A 27,892-nucleotide genomic window follows, 5' to 3' on the forward strand; every position below is an offset into this window, starting at 1 on the left:
ATGTTGTACTTCCTGTGGACATATTACGAAAACAGCAGGGTATTTCCTCAAATAATAACAGCTACTATACCTTATGTGGGTATTCTGTGCAGAGTTCCTTACAAACATTATTTCATTGAATCATTACAATTCTATGAAGTAGATACGATCTACCTCCCACACCCCTGCCAATTTCCAGCGAGGAAATTGAGGCTCAGAAAAGGTAAGTCAGGAGTCCAAAGTCACATAGCTGGTACCAGGTGGAGTCAGGACTTGGACCAAGATCTAACGGACTTTCGACTCTGCGCTCAACACAACCCTTTCGCCAAATCTGACATGGAGCAGGAAGTAGGAGTCTCAGCAGAACTACAGACTACAAGGGCAACTTTCCCCTGGGGCCTTCTGAGACCCCCAGGGTACTCCACGGCCCATTCCAAGGCCAGTGAATAAGTGGCTTGAGCACATATAACCCAGTCCCCAAAATCCTGCAGAGAGCTCCGCGACCACCACCACCAAGGCCAAGGATGCCTTCAAGGTCTCCTGGGACTTCAAATGAAATGAACACGAAGGCCAGATGGACCCTGTCTACCTGGGATGGCGGCCAAAGTCACTGGACCGGCACAAGAAACGGCTTATCCTCAGTGAGTGGGAAGGATGAATGATCCTATCAGTTAGCTCTAGGGCTGTGGGGCTGAAGAAACTCGTGTTGTCAAGGGTAGGGGGCATCCTGCCAGGAGGCTACCAATTGAGCGATGTGACCTCCAGTGGTCACAAGCCAGCTCTCTCAGCACCACCCCCAACTTGGCCCAAGCCTCAGAACGAACGAGGGAAGACAAGAACGTCAAGAGCATCAGCGGCTACTATTTCCCAAGCACTTACTTTAACAGGCCAGGCTTGGAACAGGCTCTCCATGGGGGGTTTTAAGTCTAGTCACCCACAGAACCCTCAAGGCAAGCACTGTTTATCTCAGTGATGGGGAAACTGGGGCTCCAAAAGGTAATCAACCCTACTGAGGTCACTGAGTAAATGGCCAAGCTGGGATATGACCTCAGCTCTGGGAGACCCCAAGGCTTGGCATTTACCTGCAGGAAAGTCAAGAGCAGCCTCTGCTGCCCCGATTGAGGAAGGGTGGCAGGTGCCAGGTAATGACACCCACGCCAAGACAACTTCACTCCAGGGATGGATCCATATCCAGCCCAACCATACCCCGTCCTTCCTCCTGGCACGACCCAGGGCTGAATGAGAGAAGCCTCCACTTTTTCTCTGTGATGACAAGACCATGGCAATGTCCCCCACCACGTGGACACTCCTAATGTCGTCCCCACCTGGGAAAGTCACCTCTCCTGCCCTGTAACCTTGGGCAGTAACCTCCTCATTCCACCCCCACCAGGGCACTCACAACCTCTCAGCTTGGATGCCCACGCTTTCCATCCCGGACACCTCTTCCCCTGCCCTGAACCACCCCGTAAATGACTCTAGCCTGAGCACCCTTCATGCCGCCTTGACCCCAGCAATGTCCCCCCTGCCCAGTCTCCGTTCATTCCACACCGGTGGGACACCTCAGCAGTCTGACCCGGACCGGCACTGAGCACTCCCACGCTGGAGCTCAGCAATACCCTCTTCTTCAGAATCTGCGCTTTCCATCCCAGACAATTCCTTGCGCATGCCCTGGTCAGGCCCCCTCCTCTCTTGCCCCGACCCCCGGAATATCCTTGAGGGTCGTCCAGGTGCCCACTGCCGCCGCCTTCCACAGCCCGCGCACCCGCTCCTTCCATCCCGGTACTTGCCCAGCGCGGGTCCAGTACCTGCGCCCCTGCTCCGATCTCTGCAATGTTCCAGGCCCAGGCATCTTCCCACTGACCGGGTACCTTCCGTTCCGCCTCTCGCGCCGCCCACGGCCCGAGTACCTGCTCTTTCCAACGCTGGCCCTTCTAGTCGGACTAAGCTGGGACACCTGCAATCCTACCCAGTTCCCCGCTCAGGCACGGCTCCCGCCCGCTGCAAGCCTCAGTTCCGGACCTTGCCGCGCCGCCCCCCTGCTCCGCGGGCTCAGCCCGGACCGCCGCCACTCACCCAGGATCCCATCGCTGCGGAAGGACAGCGTCTCCTTCCCCGGCGCCCGCGCAACCAACCTCGGGGCCACGGGGGGCGTGGCCTCACGCAGGGCCAACCTTTCTTTGGCCAATGAGTGTTGCCGAACTCCTCTGCACCGCCCCGGCCTCTGTGCAATTGGGTGGGTCACGTGACCAATGTTGTCTCACCCTCCCTTCTCCCTCTGTTCCACCCCCTAAGTGCGGTTGAGGCGCGGAAGTGATTTTTTTTCTCTCCTGTGATTGGCCATCGAGATTAGATTGACCCGGGTGCCTGAGTGAGGCGGGGCCGCTCTTAAAGGGATGAGGCGGAGCAAACAGATTTCGAAGGCGCTTTGCGGAAGGAATCGCCGGTGGTCTGAGCTCTCACATTTGGTTCCTCTGCCTCCACTGGTGCCCACACGGACAAGTTCTTCCCGCCCTTCGAGCGCCCACTTTCCAACGCCACCGCCTCTAACTTCCTACAGCATCCTCCTAAGCACTTGCCACTCTCCACTTTCTGGGGTTGTTTGCAGAAGTGCCACGCCTCCCCTACGAGACGTTGTCTCCCTAAGAGTTGGCGTCAAGTGATTCGGTTCACTGTGCCTTGCACTAAACACTGGGTTTGGAATCAGGCCGACCTGAGTTGGAATCAAGTTCTGCCACATCACTTTCTGGGGTTTACTCAGTTTACCCCTCTGTAAAATGGGAATAGAATTCTTGCCTTGCCTGAGTAACAGGGCTTTGGTGCTGATCATAAGAAAACAGTGTGGCAGCTCTTTCATAACCAAAGAACTGGACACATCTAAGTTTTTTTAATGTAATTATCAGTAAGGTCACATTCTTTCATTCATCAACAACTAATATTTCTGTGTGCCAGCCCTTTGGCTGGATTGGGAGCGCAGTGGTGGACAAGATACATATAATTAAGATACGTAATTACAATCTTATGTGATATTGCTCTAATGGTGGAAACTCAGGAATATGGGGATTCCCAGGGACACCTGCGCTCCCATGGGGAGGTGAGAGACTCCCGAAAGAAAGTGACGTCCAAACAGAAACCTAAGGATGACTAAGAGTTAGCTGGGCAGAGAGAAGAGGAAGGAGTGTTCAGGAACAGCATGGGCTGTGTGATCCAGAGGCAAGAGCGAACTTGGCATGTTGTTTGTTTGGTTTTTTTTTTTGGTCATACCCCGCATCATGAGAGATCTTGATTCCCTGACCAGGGATCGAACCTGTGCCCCCTGCAGTGGAAGCACAGAGTCTTAACCACTGGACCACCAGCGAAGTCCCCAAACCTGGCATCTTTGACTCAAGGTGGCAGAGAGAGGGGAGAGTGGTAGCTGATGAGCCAAGGAAGTGGCAGCCAGAGCAAAGGAGAGCAGGCTCCACCACTGAACTGCCTGTGTCTGGGGCCAAATCCACTGCTTCCTCCCCTGTGTCCTTGGGCAAATCACTTAACTTCTCTAAACCTTAGCTTCCTAAAATGAGGAGAATGATGGTTTCTGAGCTTTTATGAGGACCTTAAGTGATTATTCACTTAAAAGTGCTCAGTGCTGGGCCTGGCATGGTCTTAGGACATTTTGGCCATTGCTATTAGAAAAAGTGCAATAGCCAAGCAGAAAGCTAGATAAATAGATGCAACATACGGACTGGGACAGCTACAAGATCAGGAGTAACTAGCACCTACTGTCTCACTCTCTCTCTCTCTGTCTCTCTCTCTCTCTCCTTTACCCTGTTGTTTTTCTTCCCAGGATCTGACCTGTTATATAGCTGTTTATCCAAGAGGTGAAGAGCCTTGTTTTGTTCACTGCTGCATCCATGGCACCTAGAACACCCCCTGGCACATAGTTGGTGCCGATAAGGTCTTTCTCCTTGACCAAACCAGAGTCAGGCTCCTGTGAGCCAGCCCTCTGCTTGACTAGGTGCAACCTTGAGCTTCCATCTTGTAGAGTCCAGTTTTAACAAGAATTCTGCAGGGTCAGTTTAGTAAAATCCCCAACCCTGGGTATCTGATCACCCTCCACATTTGATCAAATTCTTCATCCTCCATCCTCAATATCTTAACCCCCTAGCCTGCCTTCAGCAAGAATCTCACTAGCCTTGATGTTTCCACTTAGTCATTTTCCATCCACTGACATCCCCACTCTGCTCATTGTGTATAAATCTCCACTTGTCCTTGTTGTATTTGGAGTTAAGACCAATCTCTCTCCCCTACTGCAAACCCCCCACCCTGCATTAGGCTCTCTTGAATAAAGTCTTCCTTACAGTCTTTAACAAGTATCATGAATATTTTTTTCTTTAACCTTGCTCAGTGTGGTTATTGAATGAATGAACATGTAACTACATTGATTTATGGCTGTTGAAAGATGATATGATTGTATGCTGGCTAAATAAATGATATAGTCAGCTACAGATAGACACTGGTAAAAAAGTCAGTGATCAATACAAATAGAAATACGTAGTGAACACACAGAAACACACAAAGAAACACATAGAGATGATGAACTGCAGGTGTGTGAGTGACACGAAAGTTGATGATGGCTCCATGTAGATAATAATGCAGATCAGTAGTTCTGAACCTGTGGTGCACATTTAAGTCACCTGGAAGCTTTTCAAGACTCCACCTGCCGGGCTCCACCTGAACTGAGAGAACCAGGGCTGGGAGTGGGCCCAGGGATTTTTCATAAACCTCCAGATGACTTGAAGCTCACTCTGGACAGACAGGCTGGGGTAGAAGATGGGGAACTGGTATAAGTGCAGGGAGATAATCGAAGCCAGGAATCCAGGGGACAGAGACAGAGAGGAAAGGGTACCAGTTCAGGAACACAGCTCTCCACTGGGTAAGAAGATGAAGTCTAGAGGTAGAGAGCGGGGAGCAGTGGAAACAGGTAATAAGCCCCTTCCAAGCCCCATGGGAGGGGGGGAATGTATGTGCAGGCCATCCTTTTGCCTGTTTGGGGCCGTGAGAAGCTGGTTCAAGGTCAGCACATGTCTAGGCCTGGAGGGTAGCATGTTCCTCCACCTGGGCTGAACGGAAGCCCCTCTTTCTCTTCTCCTTCCTTCCCCTTAACTCCTCCACACACCCTCCCCCAACTTTGGAGAACCAGAGGGTTTCCGGGGGCCAAACAGCCATTCCCCAGCGGTGGAGGACCAGTCCCCAGCTGGCCTATCCCCTGGCTCAATTGTCCTTACTGTCACCAAGGTCGGGGCAGAAGAGGAGGGGGGCTAGAGAGGTCAAGGTGGTGGTGATGGTCGGCACAGAAAGATCCAGGTCAAAAGACGCCGAGAAATAGGGAGCCAGAGGGCCCAGCAGGCCAGGAGGATGCGAATCGACAAAGGGAAGAGGCACAAATGGGCGGGGGCCACAGGACAAGGAAGCGAGAGGCCGGCCCGGCGGCGGCCGCAGGGGGCAGCCGCGAGCAGCCTCAAGCAGGGCCCCCTCCGCCCCGCCCCGCCCCGCCCCCCGGAGGCTCCTCCCCCGCGGCCGGTACCCCTCCCTGCGCGCTTGGGCAAGCTCGACGGAGGCGGTTGCGGTTGGGCCAGGCGGGCGCGCTGAGGGCCAGAGCACCGGCAGCAGGTGGGCGCGGTGCGGCCTGGCGGCGGCGGGCCGGGGGCTGCCGGGCGGCGCTCGGGCCGGACGTGGCCGGCCGTGCGGAGCGTCATGGACTTCAACATGAAGAAGCTGGCGTCGGACGCGGGCATCTTCTTCACCCGGGCCGTGCAGGTGAGGCCGTGCACCCTGGGCCCCGCGCGGCCGGCGGGCACCCCTGCAGCAGAGCCCGGGGCCGCGGGAGAAGGCCCTCGCGGCCGCCGCTCCTTCCCCGCTGCGGAGTCGCCCTAGCCACCCCCCCGCCCCGCTCCTCCTCCTTCTGCGGTGCCCAGTAGAGAGAAAGAGCCCGGGGCGGCCGGCCACACTGGCCGCACCCTCAGCGTGGCCCAGGCCTGGGGAGTGAGCCGGGCCTGCCTCGGCCCTGCTGCCGCGGGGGAGGTGTCAGCCTCCACCATTTCGACCCGCCGGCCGGGTAGTCCCGCTGTCCTGGCGCCCGCCCCGCCCCCGTGGGGGGCTCCGCTGAGGAGGGCAGAGGGCCCCAGGCGGTTCCTGTCTCCTTGCCCTTGCCCAGCAGTGACTCTGACTCCCGGCAGGCGTTTGGAGGCCTGAGTTCCAGGCCTTAGGACTCGTGCACCCGCCCTGACCCCTTCTCTGAGCCTCAGTCTCCGCACCTGTGCAATGGACTGGTGGTACTGATTCCCTCAGGTCCCTTTTACACGCTTGGATAGTCAGTCCGGAAGCCAGGAGGGCTGGGGTTATTTCCTTTCTGCTCCGTGGGAGGCCTGTTTCTCTTATTTCCCCAGGCCCCGGGGGCTGGCTGGGTGCCCTCCTTGGGAAGCTGTACAGTGGGTGATGCTGGGATTAGAACAAGTCCTATCCATTTGGGGACAAGGGAAAAAACAGAAGCAGCTGAGTGTAATGGTGAAGACCGGGAGTCAGCTGTGGGTGTGGATGCCCCCTCTTGTGACTTTGAAGACGGGGGCTTCACCTCTCTGGGCCACAGTTTTTCAGTCTGAAAAATGGCCTTAGCAGTCCCTCTCTCCCAGCATGGATGTGAGTGTCCCAGGCACTCCACGGGAACATGCGCACTAAAGGCAAGTCATTCTCCGTGTAACGTGGTTAGTATTGCAGCTGGGCAGCATGTGACATTAGGCAAGTCTCGCAGCCTCCGTGTTCCCTTCCGTCAACCAGGGGTCGCACCAGTCTGCCTCCCAGGGTGGCTGCAGCCTTGGGGCTTGGCCCGTCACAGCGCTCTGGGAACAGATTCTGTTGTTTGTCCTTGCCCTGGTTGTTGGTTCTCTGGAGGAACCCAGCCCCAGACAGTCTCTTGGAAGCCCACATGCCCATGTTTACTAGAAAGTACAGTGTCCCGTTGAGGATTTGTGCCCCAGAGAGGGTTTGCTGCTCCGTGTTCCAAGCCCTGCCGGGGACCCCAGCCCTAGTGGGGATGCTAGCAGCCTGGAGTTCATTGGCCAACCCCTGTCCATCCAGAAGGGAGGGAATTCTCCCCAGTGTTGGTATGGCAACCACTTTATCTCCCACATCTGGGAAGAACCTGATCTGCCAGTTTCCTGCTACTTTGGGGCCCTAACACCTGACCTGGCCAGGCCTGCAGAGCCTGGGGTATGGGGAAGCGTGGTCCCCTGTGGCCTCTTTTCTCCTGAGGGGGTGGCAGGCCCACTGGTTCGCCCATACTGGAGTGGGAGCCAGCGCCCAGGCCCCCGCCTCCAGAGTGGAGGAGGGAGCTGGGAGCTTTATAAATAGAGGCTTTCTCTGGCCCTGCACGCCCACCCCCTGCTGCTGCCATCTTGCAGGGAGCAGCCTCTGAAGCCTGGGCCCTTCCTCTTGGCAGGGATGGGGCAGGGTGGCAGCCAGAAGAGAGAAGGGCTTGAAATGTTACCTGGGCAGGAGGGCACACTCAGGGGACCCTCCTGAGGCCAGTCTGCCCTGGGGTAGGAGTCAGCCAGGAGGGACGGGGGGTGGTTTATTATTAATGTGTGGGCAGCTCCTCTGCGTAGGTGCCACCTACCTACGCACGACCTGCTGGGTAAGCGCTCAGCCCCTCCATGTGTCGAGGACACTTTTAGGAGCCTCACCTCATCCCCATCCGGTAGGGAACTGGACCTTGGCCCTGGGAGAAGAATCCGGAGGCCAGATCCCTTTTGCATGGGAGATTCTAGGATGGCTTCTCAGTCCCCGAACTGTGCCTTGAAGGTCAGGAGGGGTTTGCCGAGTTGGTCCAGGTGATGGGAACAGCCCAGCTAAGGGCACCCAGACAGGAAAACCTAAGGCATGTTTGGGTAAGATGCCAGTGGGGGTGGGGGTGGGCAGTAGAAGAGCTAGTACTAATGCTGTTGGTAGTAACTGCAGTATTACTAATAGCGGTGGCAGGAGTAATGATAATAAAAGCCAGGGAGGCTGTGGCATCGTTCTCATCCGAGCCAGGCAGGCAGCGGTGAACGTGGGAGGGATGCCCAAGATGTTGGGAAAGCCCGGTAGGACTTTGAACCTGGGTGGGTGTGTGGTGTGAGGGACGGGTGGCCAGGTGGCCCGGCGGGGAGCTCTGCCATTAACCTGGGTAAGAAGGGGAGATGCTGAGGTGCACACTGAGGGTGACACAATCACCTGAATCAGACTGGCTGGTGCCATCAGGGTAAGGATGTCCCTAGGTGGCTCCTGAGAGCCAAGGAGGGACCTGAGGGAGACCTTTTATTAATGACGATAATGACGCCAGCTGACGTTTATCAGGCCTATACTGTGTGCTGACCCCGAAACTAAGCACCTTCCAAATATTCTGTGAGATAGGTCCTGTTATCCCCGTCCTCCGGGGGGAAACTGAGGACCCGAGAGGTGACTTTGCCTCTGACCCTCGATTTTCTCATCTGCAAAATGGGGTAATGCTAACCCCTGAAGGGTCTGGGTGAGGCGAGGCCTGTTCAGGGCCTGGCTCCGGGAGGCCCCAGCTTGGGGAATGTGAGGAAGAAGAGGAGTCGGGAGACCGGGAGGAGGCCAGGAGCGGCTGGTTCCCAGGTGAGGAGCCGCAGGCTCTAACCCTGGCCCACCCAGCTCTGCAGAGGGAAACCCAAGCCCCCATGCATAATTGATGGCTGCCGAGCTGGAGCAGCCCGGCAGGGCAGCCTGACCACCGGTGGTGCCTCCTGCCCCTTGCAGCTGGGCCTGTCCTTGGCCTCTGGATGACTCACCACTGCCTAGTCATCTGGGAAGGGCCTCCAGACCCCCAGCCTATGTGACTCCAGCACAGCCTGCCTCTTGCTCAGTCTCAGCGGCATCTCCTGTGAAATGGGAAACTTGGCCGGCCTGAGGGCAGTGTCTCCTGTTGTCAGGGCTGATCTTACTCCTGCAGGTCTTCACACCTTTGCTGTTTGCCTGTGACCTCCCCTTGGCTGGACAGGGCCTTTGAGATCAGAGAGGCCAGGACTTGGGCCGGTTTCTGGCTTTTCTTAGGTGGCCCCCATGGTTTCTGCCAGCTCTGAAGGGGGACCCTTGTGACATCCTGGTCCTTTCCTGGCCATGGGACGGGGCTGCCGAGCTTTCTGGGCCCTGGGCGTGCCCAGCAGTTGGCTCTGATGAGCTGGCGCTGTTCCCCATCTACCACTCCAGGCAACCGGAGGCCAGCCATGTGGCCATCCTCCCCCCCGCATTCCCCTTCCTTCCCAGCCATCTCTCTGCGCATCAGCTCTTAACAGCATCAGCACTTACACTGAACACTGACTGCCTGCCAGATCCTAGCCTTCATGTCTTATCCACATCTTTTTTATTTCATTCTTACAACCTATGAGGGAGATGCTATTACTTATTATTACCATTTTCAGCTTAGGAAACGGATGCTCAGAGAGGCAAAGCCACTTGCCCAAGGTCACACAGCTCATCAGACTGAGACTTGAATCAAGTCCCTCTGATCCTGGAACCTGGGTTCCTCTGACTTCCTCCCTTGGTATCCCCTTCCCGTGGCTCCCAGCTGCCCCTGGAACATCCTGATAACCCCAGACCTTGCTCTGTGCCCCTTTTGTTCCCTGAGCACTGTTACCAAGTGCTTTCCGTCAGAGTCAGGCTGGGAGGACCCTTAGTGATAGGCTCCCAAGGGTTCCTTACACCCTAAGTTGTATGTCTGATTTTGTACAGATGTGCTTTTTTGGGGAGAGGGAGTCTGTATCTTTCATTGGATTTCCAAAAGGAGCCATGATCCCCAAACTCTGGTCCAACCACCTCATTTCACAGAGGAACAATCTGAGGCCCAGGGCAAGGTTGCACCTTGATCAAGGTCACAGAGCAGGTCACGGGCAGGGCAAGTTTCTTGACCTTGGGGCCTGAGTTCCAGCCAGGTGGGAGGGGTAGATGGGTGGGGCAGGGGTGCTCCTCCCGTCCCCCTTTCTGAGCCCTCCACCCTGGGTGCTCCCCCCACAGTTCACAGAGGAGAAATTCGGCCAGGCCGAGAAGACCGAGCTTGATGCCCAGTTTGAGAACCTTCTGGCCCGGGCAGACAGCACCAAGAACTGGACGGAGAAAATCCTGAGGCAGACAGAGGTGTTGCTGCAACCCAACCCCAGTGAGTGGACACGGGCCGGCCCCGGGCTCGGGGCGGGAAGCTGCGGGCAGGAGCCCCAGCTGCTGAGACTATGCAGGTGGGCCTGGGCGGCAGGTGGGATTTGGGTTAGACTCTTGGGGCTTAAGGCTGCTGTTTTGGGGGCGTCCCACTTAAAAAAAACAGCAGACTCAGTGTTGGGCTCCAGGATGTGCTCTCTGGAACAGTGGAAATGCTAAGTGTCGCCCAGAGGAGTTGAAGAAATGCCTGGAAACTAAAACACAGTTGGGAGAAGAGGCAGGAGAAACGGGAGCCAGGTCACTGGAGGGAGGGCAGCGAGGCTCAGGGATGAACGAGGACTTGCCGAGAGTCACACGCAGCATGGTGCAGGCAAACGCAGCTGCAGGAGAACCTGTGGGAGGAGAGGGCTGGCCTGGGGTCGTGAGACTCGTCTGACTTATGTCTGCTGTTAGCTGAGTGAGTGTGCTGAGAGCTTTCTGGGGCCAGGCCAGGGCATCGCTCACGTGTGTGTTATGCCCTGTAAATCCATCCTGTAACGAGGGAGAAGTGGGGGGGTGGGAAGGGGTGGCAGTTGCCTTCAGGCCCGTCACCTGCAGCTGTGTGACCTCGGGCAGGCATTTCACGTGTCTGAGCCATGGCTTCTTCCTCTCTAGAGTGAGGGCTTCGTGGGGTCAAGTGCCAGTCTCACACAGTTGAGAATCAGCAAGAGAGTATTCTGGAAGTCACCAGGCTAGACGCCCCTGGGGGCAGGCCTTGGTCTGGATCTGTTTCTGTCACCACGGCTTTCATCCTTGGGCTCCTACTGAAGAGCTCTGTGGCTTTGGCTGCTGTCTCCCCGCAGGTGCCCGAGTGGAGGAGTTCCTGTATGAGAAGCTGGACAGGAAGGTGCCCTCGAGGGTCACCAACGGGGAACTGCTGGCTCAGTACATGGCAGAGGCGGCCAGTGAGCTGGGGCCCACCACACCCTATGGTGAGCCAGTCCCCACAGCCAGGGTCGGGGGTCGCGGTCTCTGGCGCTAATCTTCTTCCCTCCCTTCTCTCCTTCCTTTCTCTGTTTTTTAATTTGCACACATGATACCTGGATTCATTCTGCTTGTAAACACCTCAATCAGTGGAGATGAAAATAGAGTAAAAAATAGAAGCCTCCTGGGACTTCCCTGGTGGTCCAGTGGTTAAGACTCTGCGCTCCCAGTGCAGGGGGCACGGGTTTGATCCCCGGTCGGGGAACTAAGATCCTGCATGCCGCACAGTGCAGCCAAAAAAACAAACAAACAAAATAGAAACCTCCCTTACCCAGTTTTGGTTTGTGTGCATTTTTTAATGGGATCATATTAGGTGTACTGTTCTGCAACCTGATTTTTAAACTTGGCATTGCACTACAGATAACCTGTTCACAGCACTTAAGAGAGTCACCTCAGCCTTTATTTTTTAAGTTTTATCTAGGTACAATTTATACACTATAAAGTACACCTGTTTTAAGTGTATAATTTGATGATTTTTAGTGAATTTACAGAATTGAACAAACATCCCCCAATCCAATTTATGTATTTTTTAACATTTTATTTAATTCATTTTTTAATTGAAGTATAGTTGATTTACAATATCGTGTAAGTTTCAAGTGTACAGCACAGTGATTCAGTTATACACACACACACACAACATATATATATTTTTTCAAATTCTTTTCACTTTTAGGTTATTACAGAATATTGAGTGTAGTTCCTAGTGCTGTACAGTGGGTCTTGTTGGTTATCTATTTTATATACAGTACTGTGTATATGTTAATCCCAACCTCCTAATTTATCCCTCCTCCCACCCCCACTTTCCCTTTTGGTAACCATAAGTTTGTTTTCTGTGTCTCTGAGTCTGTTTCTGTCTTGTAAATTAGTTCATTTGTATCATTTTTTAAGATTCCACATATATGTGGTATCATATGATATTTGTGTTTCTCTCTCTGGCTTAACTTCACTTAGTATGATAATCTCTAGTTGTGTCCATGTTGCTGTAAATGGCATTATTTCATTCTTTTTTTATGGCCGAGTAATATTCCATTGTATTTATATACCACATCTTTATCCATTCACCTGTTGATTGACATTTAGGTTGCTTCAATGTCTTGGCTATTGTGAATAGTGCTGCAATGAACATTGGGGTGCATATAGCTTTTCCAATTATGGTTTTCTCTGGATATATGCCCAGGAGTGGGATTGCAGGATCATATGGTAGCTCTGTTTTTACTTGTTAAAGGAACCTCCATACTGTTCTCCATTGTGGCTGCACCAGTTTACATTCCCACCAACCGTGTAGGAGGGTTCCCTTTTCTGCACACCCTCTCCAGCATTTATTATATGTAGACTTTTTGATGATGGTCATTCTGACTGGTGTGAGGAGATACCTCACTGTAGTTTTGATTTGCATTTCTGTAAAAATTAGCGATGTTGAGCATCTTTTCACGTGCCTTTTGGCCATCTATATGTCTTCTTTGGAGAAATGTCTACTTAGATCTTCTGCCCATTTTTTGATTGGGTTGCTTGTTTTTTTGATATTGAGCTGTATGAGCTGTTTGTATATTTTGGAGATTAATCCCTTGTCAGTTGCATCGTTTGCAAATATTTTCTCCCATCTTGTAGGTTGTCTTTTCGTTTTGTTTCCTTTGGTTTGGTTTCCTTTGCTGTGCAAAAGCTTTTAAGTTTAATTCCCATCTGTTTATTTTTGTTCTTGTTTCCATTACTCTAAGAGACGGATCCAAAAAGATACTGCTGCAATTTATGTCAAAGAGTGTCCTGCCTATGTTTTCCTCTAGGAGTTTTTTGTTTGTTTGTTTGTTTGTTTGTTATATTTATTTTTGGCTGCGTTGGGTCTTCGTTGTTGTGTGCAGGCTTTCTCCAGTTGTGGTGAGCGGGGGCCACTCTCCCTTCCGGTGCACAGGCTTGTCATTGCAGTGGCTTCTCTTGTGGAGCACGGGCTCTAGGCATGTGGGCTTCAGTCGTTGTGGCTCTCAGGCTCAGTAGTTGTGGCTCGCAGGCTCTAGAGCACAGGCTCAGTAGTTGTGGTGCACGGGCTTAGTTGCTCCGTGGCATGTGGGATCTTCCCAGACCAGGGCTCAAACCCGTGTCCCCTGCATTGGCAGGCGGACTCTCAACCACTGTGCCACCAGGGAAGTCCCTTATTGCCATTTTGTTAATTGTTTTGGATTTGTTTTTGTAGGTCTTTTTTCTTCCTTTCCCCTTTTCTTTCCTCTTTTCTTGTGATTTGATGACTATTTATTTCTTAAGGGTTTAGGATAGATGGATTAAACGTTTTTAAAAATATTTATTTATTTATTTGGTTGCGTCAGGTCTTAGTTGCGGCACGAAGGATCTTTCAGTGTGGCACGCGGGCTCTTCGTTGCGGCATGTGGGCTTCTATCTAGTTGTGACGCGCGGGCTCCTGGGCACATAGGCTCTGTAGTTGTGGTGCGCGGGCTCCAGAGTGCGTGGGCTGTGTAGTTTGCAGCATGCAGGCTCTCTCATTGAGGTGCGTGAGCTCAGTAGTTGTGGCGTGTGGGCTTAGTTGCCCCATGGCATGTGGGATCTTAGTTACCCGACCAGGGATTGAACCTGTGTCCCCTGCATTGGAAGGTGGATTCTTTACCACTGGACCACTGGGGAAGTCGCTGATGACTATCTTTAGTGTTGCGTTTGGACTCCTTTTTCTTTTTCATGTGTGTATCTGTTATAAATTTTTCATTTGCAGTTACCATGAGGTTTTGATATAGCAGTCTGTATATCTACATGATTGTTTTAAGTTGCTGATCTCTTAATTTCAAATGCATTTCAGATGTCCTGCACTTGTACTCTCCTTCTCTCACAGTTACTGGTTTTGATATCCCGTTTGTGTGTGGATGATTTCCTACCTTTACTGTATGTTCATCTTTACTGGTGAGCTTTCCCATTTCGTAATTTTCTTGTTTCTAGTTGTGGCCTTTTCTTTTTTGCTTAGGGAAGTTCCTTTAGCGTTTATTGTAAAGCTGGTTTTGTGGTGCTGAATTCTTTTAGCTTTTGCTTGTCTGTAAAGCTTTTGATTTCTTCATCAAATCTGAACGAGAGCCTTACTGGGTAGAGTATTCTTGTTTGTAGGTTTTTCCCTTTCATCACTTTAAATATATCGTGCCACTCCTTTCTGGCCTGCAGAGTTTCTGCTGAAAAATCAGCTGATAGTCTTATGGGGATTCCCTTGTATGTTATTTGTTGCTTTTCCCTTGTTGCTTTTAATATTTCTCTTTGTCTTTATTTTTGTCAGTTTGACTACTGTGTGTCTTGGTGTGTTTCTCCTTGGGTTTATCCTGTATGAGACTTTCTGCACTTCCTGGACTTGGGTGACTCCCCCAATCCAATTTAAAGAACATTTCCATCACCTGCAAAAAAGTAACTTGTGTCTACTTATAGTCAGTCCCACTCCCACCCCCAGACAACTAATGTGTCTTTGTTATTTTTCATTGTTGTTTTTGTCGTTTTTTATAAATTTATTTATTTATTTGGCTGCATGCTGGATCTTTCATTGCGGCACGCAGGCTTCTCTCTACTTGCGTGGCATACAGGCTCCAGAGCGTGTGGGCTCAGTAGTTGCGGCATGTGAGCTCTCTAGTTGTGGCACGTGGGCTCTAGAGTGCGTGGGCTCAGTGGTTGCAGCACACAGGCCAAGTTGCCCCGCGGCACGTGGGATCTTAGTTCCCCGACCAGGGATCAAACCCAAGTCCCCTGCATTGGAAGGTGGATTCTTAACCACTGGACCACCAGGGAAATCCCAATGTGGTTTTGTCTCTATAAATTTGCCTTTTCTGAATATTTCATATAAATGGAATCAAGCGATATATTGGTTTTTGCACATGGCTTCTTTGTCTTTGAGGTTCATCCATGTTATGTGTTTTAGGATTTTATTCCTTCTTACTGTTGAAGAGTGTTCCACTCTATGGGCTGATCTCATTTTCTTTGTTCACTTACCATTTGAGAGACATTTGGGTTGTTTTGCTTTAAACAGTTCCATATCAACTTTTGTGAGGATATATGTCTTCACTTCTACTGGGTGTATACCTAGGAGTGGAATTGCTGAGTCATATGGTAAATTTATGTTTAACATTTTTTTTAAATTTTATTTTATTTTTGGCTGTGCTGTGCAGCTTTCAGGATCTTAGTTCCGCAACCGGGGATTGAACCCTGGCCCTCGGCAGTGAAAGTGCAGAGTCCTAACCACTGGACCACCAGGGAATTCCCTGTGTTTAACCTTTTAAGAAATTGCCAGACTGTTTTCCAAAGTGGCTGTGTGATTTTACATCCCACCAGCAGGGTGGTGTTTAATTTCCTGATATTTATGGATTTTCCAAGTTTCCTTCTGTTGTTGATTTCTAATTTAATGTCGCTGTGGTCAGAAAACATACTTTGCATGATTTTAATCCTTTTAAATGTATTAAGACTTGTTTATGGCCTATAGCGTATGGTCTCTACTGGAGGATGTTTCATGTTCACTTAGAAATTGTACTTTATGTTGTAGGGTAGTGTTGTCAGGCCATCTTGGTTGATAGTGTTGTTTATCTTCTATATCCTTGTTGATTTTGTCTTATTGTCCCATCCTTTAGTGAGAGTAATGACGTCTCCAGTTATTTCTGTTGAACTGTCTATTTCTGTCTTTATTCTGTCAGTGGTTGCTTCATGTATTTTGGAGCTGTGTTGTTAGGTCTGTATGTTTATAATTGTATATCTCCCTGTTGAATTGACCCTTCTATCATTGTAAAATACTACTCGTTGTCTCTAGTTAACATTTTTTGGTCTTAAAGTCTGCTTATCTGATAGTAGTACTACCACTCCTGTTCTCTTACGGTCACTCCTATTCTCATATTGTTATATGCAAACAGGGGCATGTATCTTTTTCTGTCCTTTTATTTTCACCATACTTATGTCTTTAAATCTAAGGTATGTCTCTTATAGAGAGCATATATTTGAATCTTTTTTTAAAAAATCCAATCTGACGGTCTTTGCCTTTTGATTGGAGTGTTTAATCCATTTACATTTAATGTAATTGTTGATGTGGTCAGATTGCCATTTTGTTATTGTCTCCCTGTATCTCCCTGTCTGATCCTCTGTTACTGCCTTCTTCTGAGTTATATAGATATTTTCTAGTGTAATATTCTAATTTCTTTGTTGCTTTTTTTTTTACTTTAAAAATCTTTCTTAGTGGGTTTTTATTTTTAATATTTATTTATATTTATTTTGGCTGTGCCAGGTCTTAGTTGCAGTATTCAGGATCTTCATTGCGGCATGTAGGATCTTTAGTTGCGGTATGTGTGTTTCTTAGTTGCGACATGCATGTGGGATCTAGATCCCCGACCAAGGATCAAACCCATATCCCCTGCATTGGGAGTGTGGAGGTCTTACCCACTGGACCACCAGGGAAGTCCCTCTTAGTGGTTTTACAGTTTAAATTACAATATGCATTTTAACTTAACACAATCTACTTTGGAGTAGTACTACCTGAATTCCAGTAAAAGGTAGAAACTTTGCTCCAGTATAACTCCCTTCTCGCCCTCTTCCTTTGTGCTCTTGCTGTCATACATATTACATCTCAACAACACAGTTTTATAATTATTGTTTTCTGTCGTTGTCTTTTAAATCAATTAAGAACAGTTTATCCTGTCTTTTCTATGTGCCTATATAATCACCTTTACTGGTGCTCTGTATGTCCTTATGTAGATTCAGGTTACCATCTAGTGTCATTTCACTTTAACCTGAAGTATTTCTTCTATGGCAGGTCTGCCAGCAATGAATTCTTTTAGCCTTTGTTTATCTGGGAATGTCTTTATTTTGTGTTCACTTTTGGAAGACAGTTTTGCTGTATATAAAATTCTTGGATGAGAGTTTTTTCCTTTCATCACTTTGAATATACCCTCTCACTATCTGGCCTCCCTTGTTTCTGATAAGAAGCCAGTTCAAACCTGCTGTGGAACCCTTCTAGTGATTTTTTCGTATCAGTTGTTATACTTTTCAACTCTAGAATTTTCATTTCTTTTTTATAATTTTAATCTGTTTTTTTTTTTTTTTTTTTTTTGCGGTACATGGGCCTCTCACTGTTGTGGCCTCTCCTGTTGCGGAGCACAGGCTCCGGACGCACAGGCCCAGCAGCCATGGCTCACGGGCCCAGCCGCTCCGCGGCATGTGGGATCTTCCCGGGCCGGGGCACGAACCCATGTCCCCTGCATCGGCAGGCAGACTCTCAACCACTACGCCACCAGGGAAGCCCTATAATTTTAATCTCTTTATTGACATTCCTTATTTGAGAAGTCATTGTCATCATACTTTCCTTAAATCTTTAAACATCGCTTCTATTAGGTTTTTTATTTTTTAATTATAGTTGATTTATAATATGTGTTTCTGGTGTACAGCATAGTGATTCAGTATTTTTGCAGATTATATTCCATTATAGGTTATTACAAGATAATGGCTATAATTCCCTGTGCTATACAGTATATCCTTTTTTTTTTTTTAATTTATTTTTGGCTGTGTTGGGTCTTCATTGCTGTGCACAGGTTTTCTCTAGTTGCAGCGAGTGGGTGCTGCCCTTCGTTGCGGTATGTGGGCTTCTCATTGCAGTGGCATCTCTTTGTTGAGGAGCACTGGCTCTAGGTGCACGGGCTTCAGTAATTGTGGCATGTAGGCTCAGTAGTTGTGACTCACAGGCTCTAGAGCACAGGCTCAGTAGTTGTAGCGCATGGGCTTAGTTGTTCCATGGCATGTGGGATCTTCCCAGACGAGGGTTCGAACCTGTGTCTCCTGCATTGGCAGGTGGATTCTTTTTTTTTTTTTTTTTTTTAATAAATTTATTCATTTATTTATTTTTGGCTGTGTTGGGTCTTCGTTGCTGCACGTGGGCTTTCCCTAGTTGTGGAGAGAGGGGCTACTCTTTATTGCAGTGCACCGGCTTCTTATCGAGGTTGCTTCTCTTGTTGCAGAGCACGGGTTCTAGGCACGCGGGCTTCAGTAGTTGTGGCATGTGGGCTCAGTAGTTGTGGCTCGCGGGCTCTAGAGTGCAGGCTCAGTAGTTGTGGCACATGGGCCTAGTTGCTTCACAGCATGTGGGATCTTTCCAGACCAGGGATTGAACCTGTGTCCCCTGAATTGTCAGGAGGATTCTTAAGCACTGTGCCACCAGGGAAGTCCCTATATCCTTGTTGCTTATCTATTACATATATAGTACTTTAATCCCATAACCCTAATTTGTCCCTCCCCGCTGTCAGGGTTTTGTTTTGTTTTTGTTTTTTTACTTATTTGTAATAGCTGCTTAGAAGTCTTTGTCTGCTAGGTCTAATATCTGGGCCTCCTTGGAGATACTGTCTGTTGATTGCTTTTCTTTCCCTGTGTACTGTCCGTACTTTCCTATTTCTTTGCATGTCTTATAATTTTTGTTGAGTTATTACTGCTGTTTGTTTGTTTGTTTCTTTAGAGACTTGCCTGAGCTAATTGTTTAGAGTCTGTGTTCTCTGCAGTATGCAGCTACTGATGTCTCTATTTGTTTTTCTTTTTAAATTATCCTTTTTATTTTTAAGCCTAGCTTCCTAGGGGTTTCTTCCAGGTCAGCATATGTTAGTGGTCAGCCAATGATTAATCAGAGGTTGTGCTTAAACATCTTGCACCATGAAGGCTTTACTGATGAATTTATGAGTGGGCTGGGGAACACACTCAAAGTTCAAGCAGTTTACGTGTCTGCCCAGCTTTTAGTTTGTGAATGTGCAAAGCATCCCACTAGCCAAGAATGAGCTGATAGCTGGGGTTCTCTCCCATCTCTCCCAAGTGTACTATACACATGCATAGCCTTCCAGACCACCAGAGATATCTGGATTTTATCAGGGCCCACTATGACTATCTCATTTCCCAGATCTCCTGTTAAATTTCCGGCAGGTCTGTTGCTTGTTCCAACCAGTATTCCAGCTTCATGTTAGCTGTGATGTTCCTGATTATTTGCCACTGAGATCACTATTGTTTGTGACCCTGTCCCACGGGTTTCTTTGTGTTCCAGCCCAAATCAAGTCAGCCCCCTCATGGCTTGCCCCACCCTGCTAGAGCTACAGCACCACAGAGCTTGAGGAGATGGGAGTACCCCCAGGCCAAAAAGCCATAGGCTCCATTGTTTTTACCAAGGTCCAAAAGTTCTGGAATAAATGCTTCTCAATTTGTTATTTGCCTTAGGTTAATTTCCAGAGCCCAGAAATCATTGTTTTTGAGAACTGTGTCCAGTTGTGGTTTTTTTAAAAGGATATTCTTTTTTTTTTTTTTTTTTTTGGGTGGGGGTTGCTGCACTGCACAGCATACAGGATCTAGTTCCCAGACCAGGGATTGAACCTGGGTCCCCTGCAGTTGAAGTGTGGAGTCTTAACCATTGGATCACCAGGGACGTCCCTGTGTCCAGTTTTATTATTGCTTTTTGGGGAGAGGATTTGCTGAGCTCCTTCCTCTGTCATTCTGAAAGTCCCCCCCACCACACGTCTTTTTAATGGCTGTGTAGCGTTCCGTTCTTGGGGCATCCCACTATTTATTTGTCGATAGGCATGTGGATATGTAGCTTTTCCACATCTTCCCAGGCCAGCCATTCTGCTCTTGCCTCTCAGAACATCTCTCTCTGAGCTCTCCCCTACTTCCTGGGGGTCAGAGCGGCCTGAGCCCGACCCTTTTCCTCACCCCTCCACTTTGTTTCTCAGGGAAGACACTGATCAAGGTGGCAGAAGCAGAAAAGCGCCTGGGAGCCGCAGAGAGGGATTTTATCCACACGGCCTCCATCAACTTCCTTACACCCCTGCGCACCTTCCTGGAAGGGGACTGGAAGACGATTTCGGTGAGGGGCCTGGGGCCACTTGCTTCCTGCTAACAGTGGCAGCCCTCTCCTCATAGCTGCTGAGCCCAGGCTCTCCTCCCATGCTGGGACCTGGCACTCCTGGGACCTCCCCAGACATGGCTTTTGTGGACTGAGTGGCCTGGAGAGGATGACTCCCCCCGTCCAGGCCTCAGTTTCCCCGTCTTGACCAGATGGTCCTGGGGGCTGGTCCTGCCAGGGCCAGGGGTCTCCCAGGGCTGCCCAGGTCTCACTGTTCCCTGTTCCCACCCCCTCAGAAGGAGAGGCGGCTCCTCCATAACCGGCGTCTGGACCTGGATGCCTGCAAAGCACGGCTGAAGAAGGCCAAGGCTGCAGAAGCCAAAGCCACGGTAGGTGTCCTGCTGGCTTCCTGCCCCCACCCCGGCCCTGGTTGGAGCCAAGGAGGGGGTGAAGGGACCTGGTGTTTGGCATGACTTCTCCCCCCTGTCCCTGTCTGGAGAGGCCTGGCTGGGGGCTGCTGCTCTGGGCTGACCACTTCAGGTCACGCCTCTCTGCCCCACCTGCAACGGACCCCTGGCGGCCCAGAGCCCTGGGACCCAGGGCAGACGTTGATGGGGTGGGCGGACCAGCAGTGCCCCGACCTGGGCTCAGGGCGGCCCGCAGCCTCCCCAGACAGCCAGCCAGTTGGCTTCTTGCATGCCCCCGCCCTGCCCTCCCCGGGTGCTCGGCTGTGTTCCCGGCTCTGCCCAGACGTGGCTCCCCCTACTAACTCCCCCACCTGCTGCTCCAGCGCTGGTCGCAGGGTGCCCTGTGCTCAGGCTCCCCTGTGGTGGTGCGGAGGGCCCCGGAGCTGGACCGCCCGCCTGCCCAGGGGCGTGTCTGAGGGGCCCTCTGGGAGCCCCACGGCACTGGGTAGGGCCTGGGCTGTCTTCGCTCCCCCTTCACTCTCGGCTCACGGAGGCCTGTTCAGCCAGGCCGATGGGACACAGTGTGGGACACTTTGACCAGGGCTAGGCCAGGGTTGGGAGAGCTGGGCCTGAGGGTGGCCAGGCTGCTTGGGGTGCAGGGCCACCGAAAGGCCCTGGGGAGGGAATCCCCAGGTCAGGTCCAGGGCACGCCGTGGAAACATCCATCCCGGGCTCCCCGCTCCCCTGAGTTCCAGCCTCCAGCCCTCCTCCCGTTCCCCTCCCTCAGTGTGGCCACCTGGGGCCGCGGAGCCTGGGCAGTGCGTCTGGCGAGAGCCGTGGGCAAGGTCCCGGCTCATCCAGTTGTGTGGGGTCCAAACTGGAGGCAGGGGCTCAGCCACTGGAGTCTTGCTGGCTTGGGCAGGATGATCTGTGTCTGTCTAAGTCACCTGGACAGGACAGCCTCCCCGCCACTCAGGGGTGGACCACCTCTCTGGAGTAACTTGGCCAGGACAAGCTCTTCCTACATCAGCCAGGCGGGGGAGCCCTTCCTTAGTTACTGGGGCGGCACGACCTCCCTTCCAGTTGGTTGGCCCAGAGTCTTTGGCTTGGGCAGGACACCCCGTCCCGAGCTGGGCCCTGGCAGCCCAGATACAGCATCCCAGAGGACTCCAGCCCAGCAGTGCACCCTGTGCTTCCTGCCCCTCTCAACACACACACACACACACACACACACACACACACACGTCAGGACTCCTTCCAGAGGGCAGGGCTGTGTGTACCTCCCGCTGGGACCCCGGGGGCCTGCTCCTGCCTGCGCTGTGGACTCACTAACTCTTTGTTTTTGTTCCTTTCCGTTCTGCTTTGGGTAACTTGGCTCAGTGTGAGGGAGATGTGAGTATACCTGTCCCACGTGCTGTGCTGCTTCTGGTTTGCCCATCTCGGCCTCGGGCCCACAGTGCCGGGTCGGCCGGGGACGTCCTCAGGGCGTTTTGCAAGCAGCTGGTCTCCCCACCGGAGGCTCTACCATGCGTAGCCTCTGCTTCGGGGGGACGCCAGGCATTGGAGCCTGTGAGTCAGCTTTTTGCAAATGTTGAAAGCCTGTCACTGTGTCCATCCATGCATCCGTCTGTCCATCCTCGTTGTGGGGAGGGGCCTGGTCCTTGCTGCAGGAGTGAGAGACGTGGTGTGCGGAGGTTCTGGACGGAGAGAGCTGGGCGGGGCGGGCTTTGTTGGGAGGACAGTGGGTCTAGCTGGGGCATCTGAGTGAGGCTGGGGCCCCGGGAGGAGGGGCCGTGGCCGCCGGGCCAGGGGCTGGACCCGTCTGTGGCTTGCCCCAGGTAAGGGCCCCGATGGCAGGCATGTCCACCCACTTAATCTTGGTCTGGACTCGCCTCGGCCCGCCTCCTCTGCAGGTGGTTGGCTTGGAGAGAAGCGGGGGGCTCCGTGTTGTATCTGTCTGTACCCTCCTGTCCGTGGGGTCGGGGGCTCCTGGCATCTCCCATGAGGGTCTAGGGCGGCCTCCCGGCCCGGCCCCGGCCCCGCGTGACCCCCTCCCCCCATGAACTCTGTTCCCCGCCAGACGGTGCCTGACTTTCAGGAGACTAGACCTCGTAATTACATTCTCTCGGCCAGCGCCTCCGCGGTAAGCGCCCCCGCCCCGCCCCGCTCCCCCTCCCCTCCCACACTCGGGCCTGACGTGCAGCGAACTGGAGCCAGAGGGGCAGGTAGGGGCCGCACCCCTGGTCAGGCAAGTCCTGTCCACCTGCCTCTGCCCTGTGCCCATGTTGCCGGCCTTGCTTCTCCCTGCCCAGCGCTGAAGGTGAGCCTGGCCCACTGCGCAGGCACAGCCCGGTGCACTTGGGGCGGCAGCGGCCCCCTCTCCAGGGCACCTGAGAGTCTGCCCAGCCCCGACCCCCACAAAGCAGGCACCGCCCCCTCCCACACTCACCATCCCGGAGCGCCCGGCCATGCGGCCCGGAGGAGAGGGAGGAGGTCTGGGCCTGGCCTGCCACGGGGTCATGGGGGACAGGGTCGGCGCTGTCCATCCAGCTGCCTCCGTAGCACATCTGCTAGGTGTCGTGGAAGTGCTTGAGACTAACAGGGAGGGTGGGAGGGCACAGCCGGGTCGGGGAAGGAGCCACCTGGGCCCGAGGCCCAGAGGTTGGAGAATAGAGCGTGTCCTGAGCTGGCCTGAAGCTGAGCGTGAGGGCGGGGCAGGGGCTGGGACTCTGGAGGTGGGATGGGCGGGGCTGGGTCAGGAAGACGTTGAATGTCGTGGTGTCTTTTCTTCCTACAGCTCTGTTGAGATTTGTGGTATTTACTGTTTAGTTTGGGAACTAGGCAGATCACACCCATCCCATCATGCCTGTCGAAACCACCGCTGTGTCCTTCTCTGCCTCTCTCTCTCTCTCTCTGTCCCTTCCACCACCCCCCACCCCCCCCCCCCCCGACGGGTGACAACCTTCCGCAAAGACCCTCTGGCTCTTCTCCATCTGTCATAAGCATGTTGCCGTGTGCAGTCATTTGTCCTCGGGGGCGTGAACCACAGTGCAGTCCACCGGGCCCCTGTGGCTGGGTCTCCGACGTGTGTCCACGTGGAGGTTGCTTCCCGTGTTGTGATTTGCTAAACGGCACTGAGGTGGGACACCTCTGTCCAAGGGCTGGCCTTGTTTTGCTTTCCGCATTTCAGGTCACATCTTAGGGTAGCAGCGGGCAGGAGAAATGGGTCTCCTAAGCCGTGGGGGGGGGGAGGGGGGTCTTTCTTCTTTAGACTCTGGATGACACTTCCCGCCCCCCTTCCTGGGCCGAGTGGAAAGAGGACTATCCAGGAGGGTGGAGACGGCCCTGTTTTTTCCTTGTGCCTTTGAACCCCAGTGTGACTCGGGCACGAGGCTGCCTTTCTCTGCCGAAGGACAGAAAGGTTCAGTGACTGGTCCAGGGTCACACAGTCCTGCCTCCCAGCCCACCAGCCTTAGCCAAGTGTCAGGGTGGGGTGCGGGACGCTCGGTCTCCCTTGAGACCCCGGTCAGAGCCTGGGGACTGGCACTATAGGAGAAACCCAAGTAGGACTCCCCAGCTGGCTGTCCCCCCTCCCCGCATGTGGCATGTGGGACTAGATGGACTATGATGTCGGAGCCCCGCCTTTCACACCAGGCCTCACCCCAGCCTCAGCTCCTCGTTGGGCTGTGGGGAGGGAGTTGGGGAGAGGTTGGGGTCTCAGGGAGCTGGGGCAGGGCCTGGGCTCTGGGGTTCAGCCGTCCTCCCCTCCCCCGCTGACCTGTCCTGTTGTGGTCTCCGCAGCTCTGGAATGATGAGGTGGACAAGGTAAGAGGGAAGAGGCTGCAGGGGGTGGGCGACGGGGGTCCAGGCTCACCTGCTGCCGTCGGGGGCAGGTGTGTTTCTAGTTCTGGGCTCTGCCCTCACTCGCTGGGGCCACGGTAGGGGTTGTCGCTTCCTCTCTGCCCTGTTGCACACAGTGGGCCCTCCAGAGGCGACTGTTGGTTGGATTTGTCCCTGATGCGTGGTGGCGTCAGATGGGCAAATGAATGAGTATGAAAGGCCAAGGCAGGGCGCCCGAGGCTCTGTCTGCTTGCCCGGGAACTGGCCTCAGGAGGGGGTGGGGTCCAAGCGGGGCTGTCGGTCCTCCAGTGGTCAGGGCTTCAGGCTTGAAGTCAGGGGTGGGAAGTGCACTCCTGCCACCGATGTCTGCATCCCCGGGGGGGAAGTGACAACTGCCACAGAAGGGAAGAGGAGGCCGCTCCTGGGTGGCTTCAGGGGCGCGGGAGAAGGCTGGTGGGAGGGAAGCTGGGGGCGGTTCTTGTTCTCACGCTCATGCCCCGCCCTTCCCAGGCTGAGCAGGAGCTCCGAGTGGCCCAGACAGAGTTTGACCGACAGGCAGAAGTGACCCGGCTCCTGCTGGAGGGAATCAGTAGCACTCACGTGAGTCCTGCCCCCGGTTCCTCCTCCTGCCGTCCACCGTCTTCTTGCCGCCCCTCGTGTCCCCGTGAAACTAGTCCATATTGAGGCAGAGAGTGAACCTGGATCTCGAAGGCAGGTGGGGAAGGGTGCACTTGAGCCCGCAGTCTGTAAGGATGGGATTTAGCCTCGGCAGAGCAGGTCCCAAAGGGTGGGTACCTCCCTCCAACCCCAGGGAGCAAGTGGCCTGGGCAGAAGACATCGGAATGCCGGGCCAGGGTCTGCAGAGGACGGGATGGGGAAGGGACATTGTTTTGGCCCCTTGCCTCCCGTCAGCCATGGGCGTCTTCCCCGCAGGTGAACCACCTTCGCTGCCTCCATGAGTTCGTTGAGTCTCAGACCACTTACTATGCCCAGTGCTACCGCCACATGCTGGACCTACAGAAACAGCTGGGCAGGTGCCCACCGGGGTCCCCTGGCTCCCAGCCCCGACCGCCCCGAGCTCGGAGAGCCCCGTGACACCCAGGGTGGGGTGGAGGGCTGCCGACTGTGGTGGGACATCACACCGCTCTCTGGGCCCGGGCACCCTATCACAATGACAGCGAGGTGGCTGGCCTTGGGGACCTCTGGCGCGGTTTCTAGAGACTGTGCGGGGTGGGGGGTGGCGGGGACGGCGGGAGCAGCTCACGTTCCCCATTTCCCTCCTCCTTTCATGCCGCCAGCTCCCAGGGAGCCATGTAAGTAGCGGGGTCCCCTCGCCTCCGTGGCCGTGGACCCAGCTGGCGTTTGGCAGGGCGCACGGGACTCCCGGGGGGGGGGGGGGGTTTGGCTCCCGGCCGCTGAGGTGCGCCCCCCTCCCTCCTCTCCAGATTTCCAGGCACCTTCGTGGGCACCACAGAGCCCGCTTCCCCGCCCCTCAGCAGCACCTCGCCCACCACCGCCGCGGCCACTATGCCTGGGGGGCCCTCTGTGGCCGGCCTGGCTCCTCCGGGGGAGGCCGCTCTCCGCCTGGAGGAGGTGGCGCCTCCCGCCAGCGGGACCCGGAAGGCCCGGGTCCTCTACGACTACGAGGCGGCCGACAGCAGCGAGCTGGCCCTGCTGGCTGACGAGGTGGGCCTGGGGGCCACGAGGACGGGGGGAGGGCCGGCTCGCGGGCGCCGGGAAACCGGAGCTGGGGGCATGGGGCCTGCAGACCCTGCACCGCGGGCTTCCAGCCTCCCAGTGGCCCTGCGGGTGGAGCTGGGGCCAGTCAGGTAGGCGGAGACGGCTCCAGCTCTGAGGAAGCAGCCTCTCTGATCTCTGTAGAGCCGCTGAGGAGGTGAGCGCCCGCCTCAGGAGGTGTCGCTTCCTATGTATCAGGGGAGACCGCAAGTCTGTCCCCTCGTAGGGCTGGGGCCAGTTCTGCCTGGCCGGGGCGTGACCCTCCCTCTCCGCCCTCCTCTTCAGCTCATCACTGTCTACAGCCTGCCTGGCATGGACCCTGACTGGCTCATTGGCGAGAGAGGCAACAAGAAGGGCAAGGTCCCTGTCACCTACTTGGAACTGCTTAGCTAAGCGGGCCCCCTCCCAGGCCCCTGCCCGTTCTGGCCTGGGCAGGAGAGGATGGGTGCAGCCCTGCCACTTGTCTTGTCTGTTGGTGACCCAGCTGCTCAGGGTGGGGAGAGTAACCCCATCCCATCCCGCCCCCGGTCCTCCAGCTGTGAGGGGCCCCGGAGGCTGAATGATCCCGGCCCCTCCCCCAGCCCTGCTTCTGACCTGGTTCTGGAGATTCCCCCCCGCCGCCCCCGCCTGCATCCCCGAGCGCCCCAGCCCTCCCAGCTACTGCTAAGGAGGGAGGGCCTGGCTGCAGCAGCTGCACTCAGCGCCTAGGCCCGTGGGGGTCAGTGCAGAAGGCCTGAGGAAGCCCTGGGGCGCACCCTGGGGGAGGGAGCTCCTGCCTTTTAGTTGCCAAAAGCAGCAAAGGGGGAAAGGCAGGCAGGTCTGTGGCAGGCCTGAGGACTGGATGTCGTCCCCTCTGGATGAGCTGGAGCAGAGGGGAGCCTGGCAGGAGAGGCGGGCCTGGGCCATGGAGCGGCATCTCCCCGGTGCTACCCTTCCCCTCCCATACAGCTCAAGCCAAGTATGGTGGCTGCAGCCTGCACCTCTCCACACTCACTTTTTAACTGATCTTTTTACTCTGCCTGTCTGCTTGCTCTCTAGCCAGTGACAAATAATAAACCACCCTTCGTGCGCATGTTGCCTGGGCTCCGGTCGGGTCTCGGGCCTCACAGGTGGGAAAGGGAAGAGGAGACTTCACATCTGCACCACCCCTCCTTCTGGGGGGGGGGGAGGAGGCGTGATGTACAGAGAGAGCAACGCCATGCTGGGGCCCCCTCCCAGAGGCACTAGGGCACAGGGAGGGAGAGCTCTTAGGGCAAAGCCAGCGCCTCCCTTCCTCCCACACTGCCTGTGCTGCTCAGGAGGGAGTGCTGTTCTCCTATTGCAGCTGCGTAATTACGTTTTGTTTTGTTTTGTTTTTTTGGGGGGGGGGTGGTTTGGGCAACGCCGTGCAGCTTGCAGGATCTTAGTTCCCCAGCCAGGGGTTGAACCCAGGCCCCCTGTAGCGGAAGCGCAGGGTCCTAACCACTGGACCACCAGGGAAGTCCCATGAAGCTGCATAATAGATGTTTTATTCCTAAGAAAAACTTGCCTAAAATCGGGCAGACGAGTGGACTGTAAAATTTGCATGATAGTTTAAGCTTGAGTGATTTGACAGCTGACAGTGCTTCCCAGGGGCCCAGCATTGAGCCAAGCACGTTCACATGTATTCTTGTGTCATCCTCGCAGATGAGGGAAGAAGAAATCAGAAAGTCACCTCCGCAAAGTTCCATAACTGGCAAGTGGCCACGCAGGGACTCTAGCCCAGGTCGGTCTGGTTCCAGAAACTTCAAGTGGTAGCTCTGGGCTACAAGCCAGTCTTAGATTAAGGCTTGTAGCCGGGCCCAGAACTCTGATTAGGTCCCGAGGAGGCTAGAGGCTAGAGGCTGGCGGGCCCCACTTCCGGGCCTTCTGAAGGGAGGGGCGGCAC

General features: G+C 53.9%; 1 protein-coding gene across 1 annotated transcript; it reads left to right on the top strand.

The window, feature by feature from the left end:
- The first annotated feature begins 5,602 nt into the window (after window positions 1–5,602).
- SH3GLB2 (SH3 domain containing GRB2 like, endophilin B2) lies at window positions 5,603–26,515 on the top strand. Its single transcript, XM_079707191.1, has 11 exons — window positions 5,603–5,775; window positions 10,027–10,168; window positions 11,007–11,135; window positions 19,890–20,023; window positions 20,299–20,391; window positions 22,490–22,552; window positions 24,211–24,234; window positions 24,760–24,849; window positions 25,183–25,283; window positions 25,695–25,935; window positions 26,272–26,515. Exons 1-11 carry the CDS (start codon window positions 5,713–5,715, stop codon window positions 26,377–26,379), a joined length of 1,188 nt encoding a protein of 395 aa, XP_079563317.1. The 5' UTR covers window positions 5,603–5,712; the 3' UTR covers window positions 26,380–26,515.
- Window positions 26,516–27,892: the final 1,377 nt, after the last annotated feature.

Source organism: Hyperoodon ampullatus (assembly GCF_949752795.1).
Source record: "Hyperoodon ampullatus genome assembly, chromosome: 6".
Taxonomy (NCBI): domain Eukaryota; kingdom Metazoa; phylum Chordata; class Mammalia; order Artiodactyla; family Ziphiidae; genus Hyperoodon; species Hyperoodon ampullatus.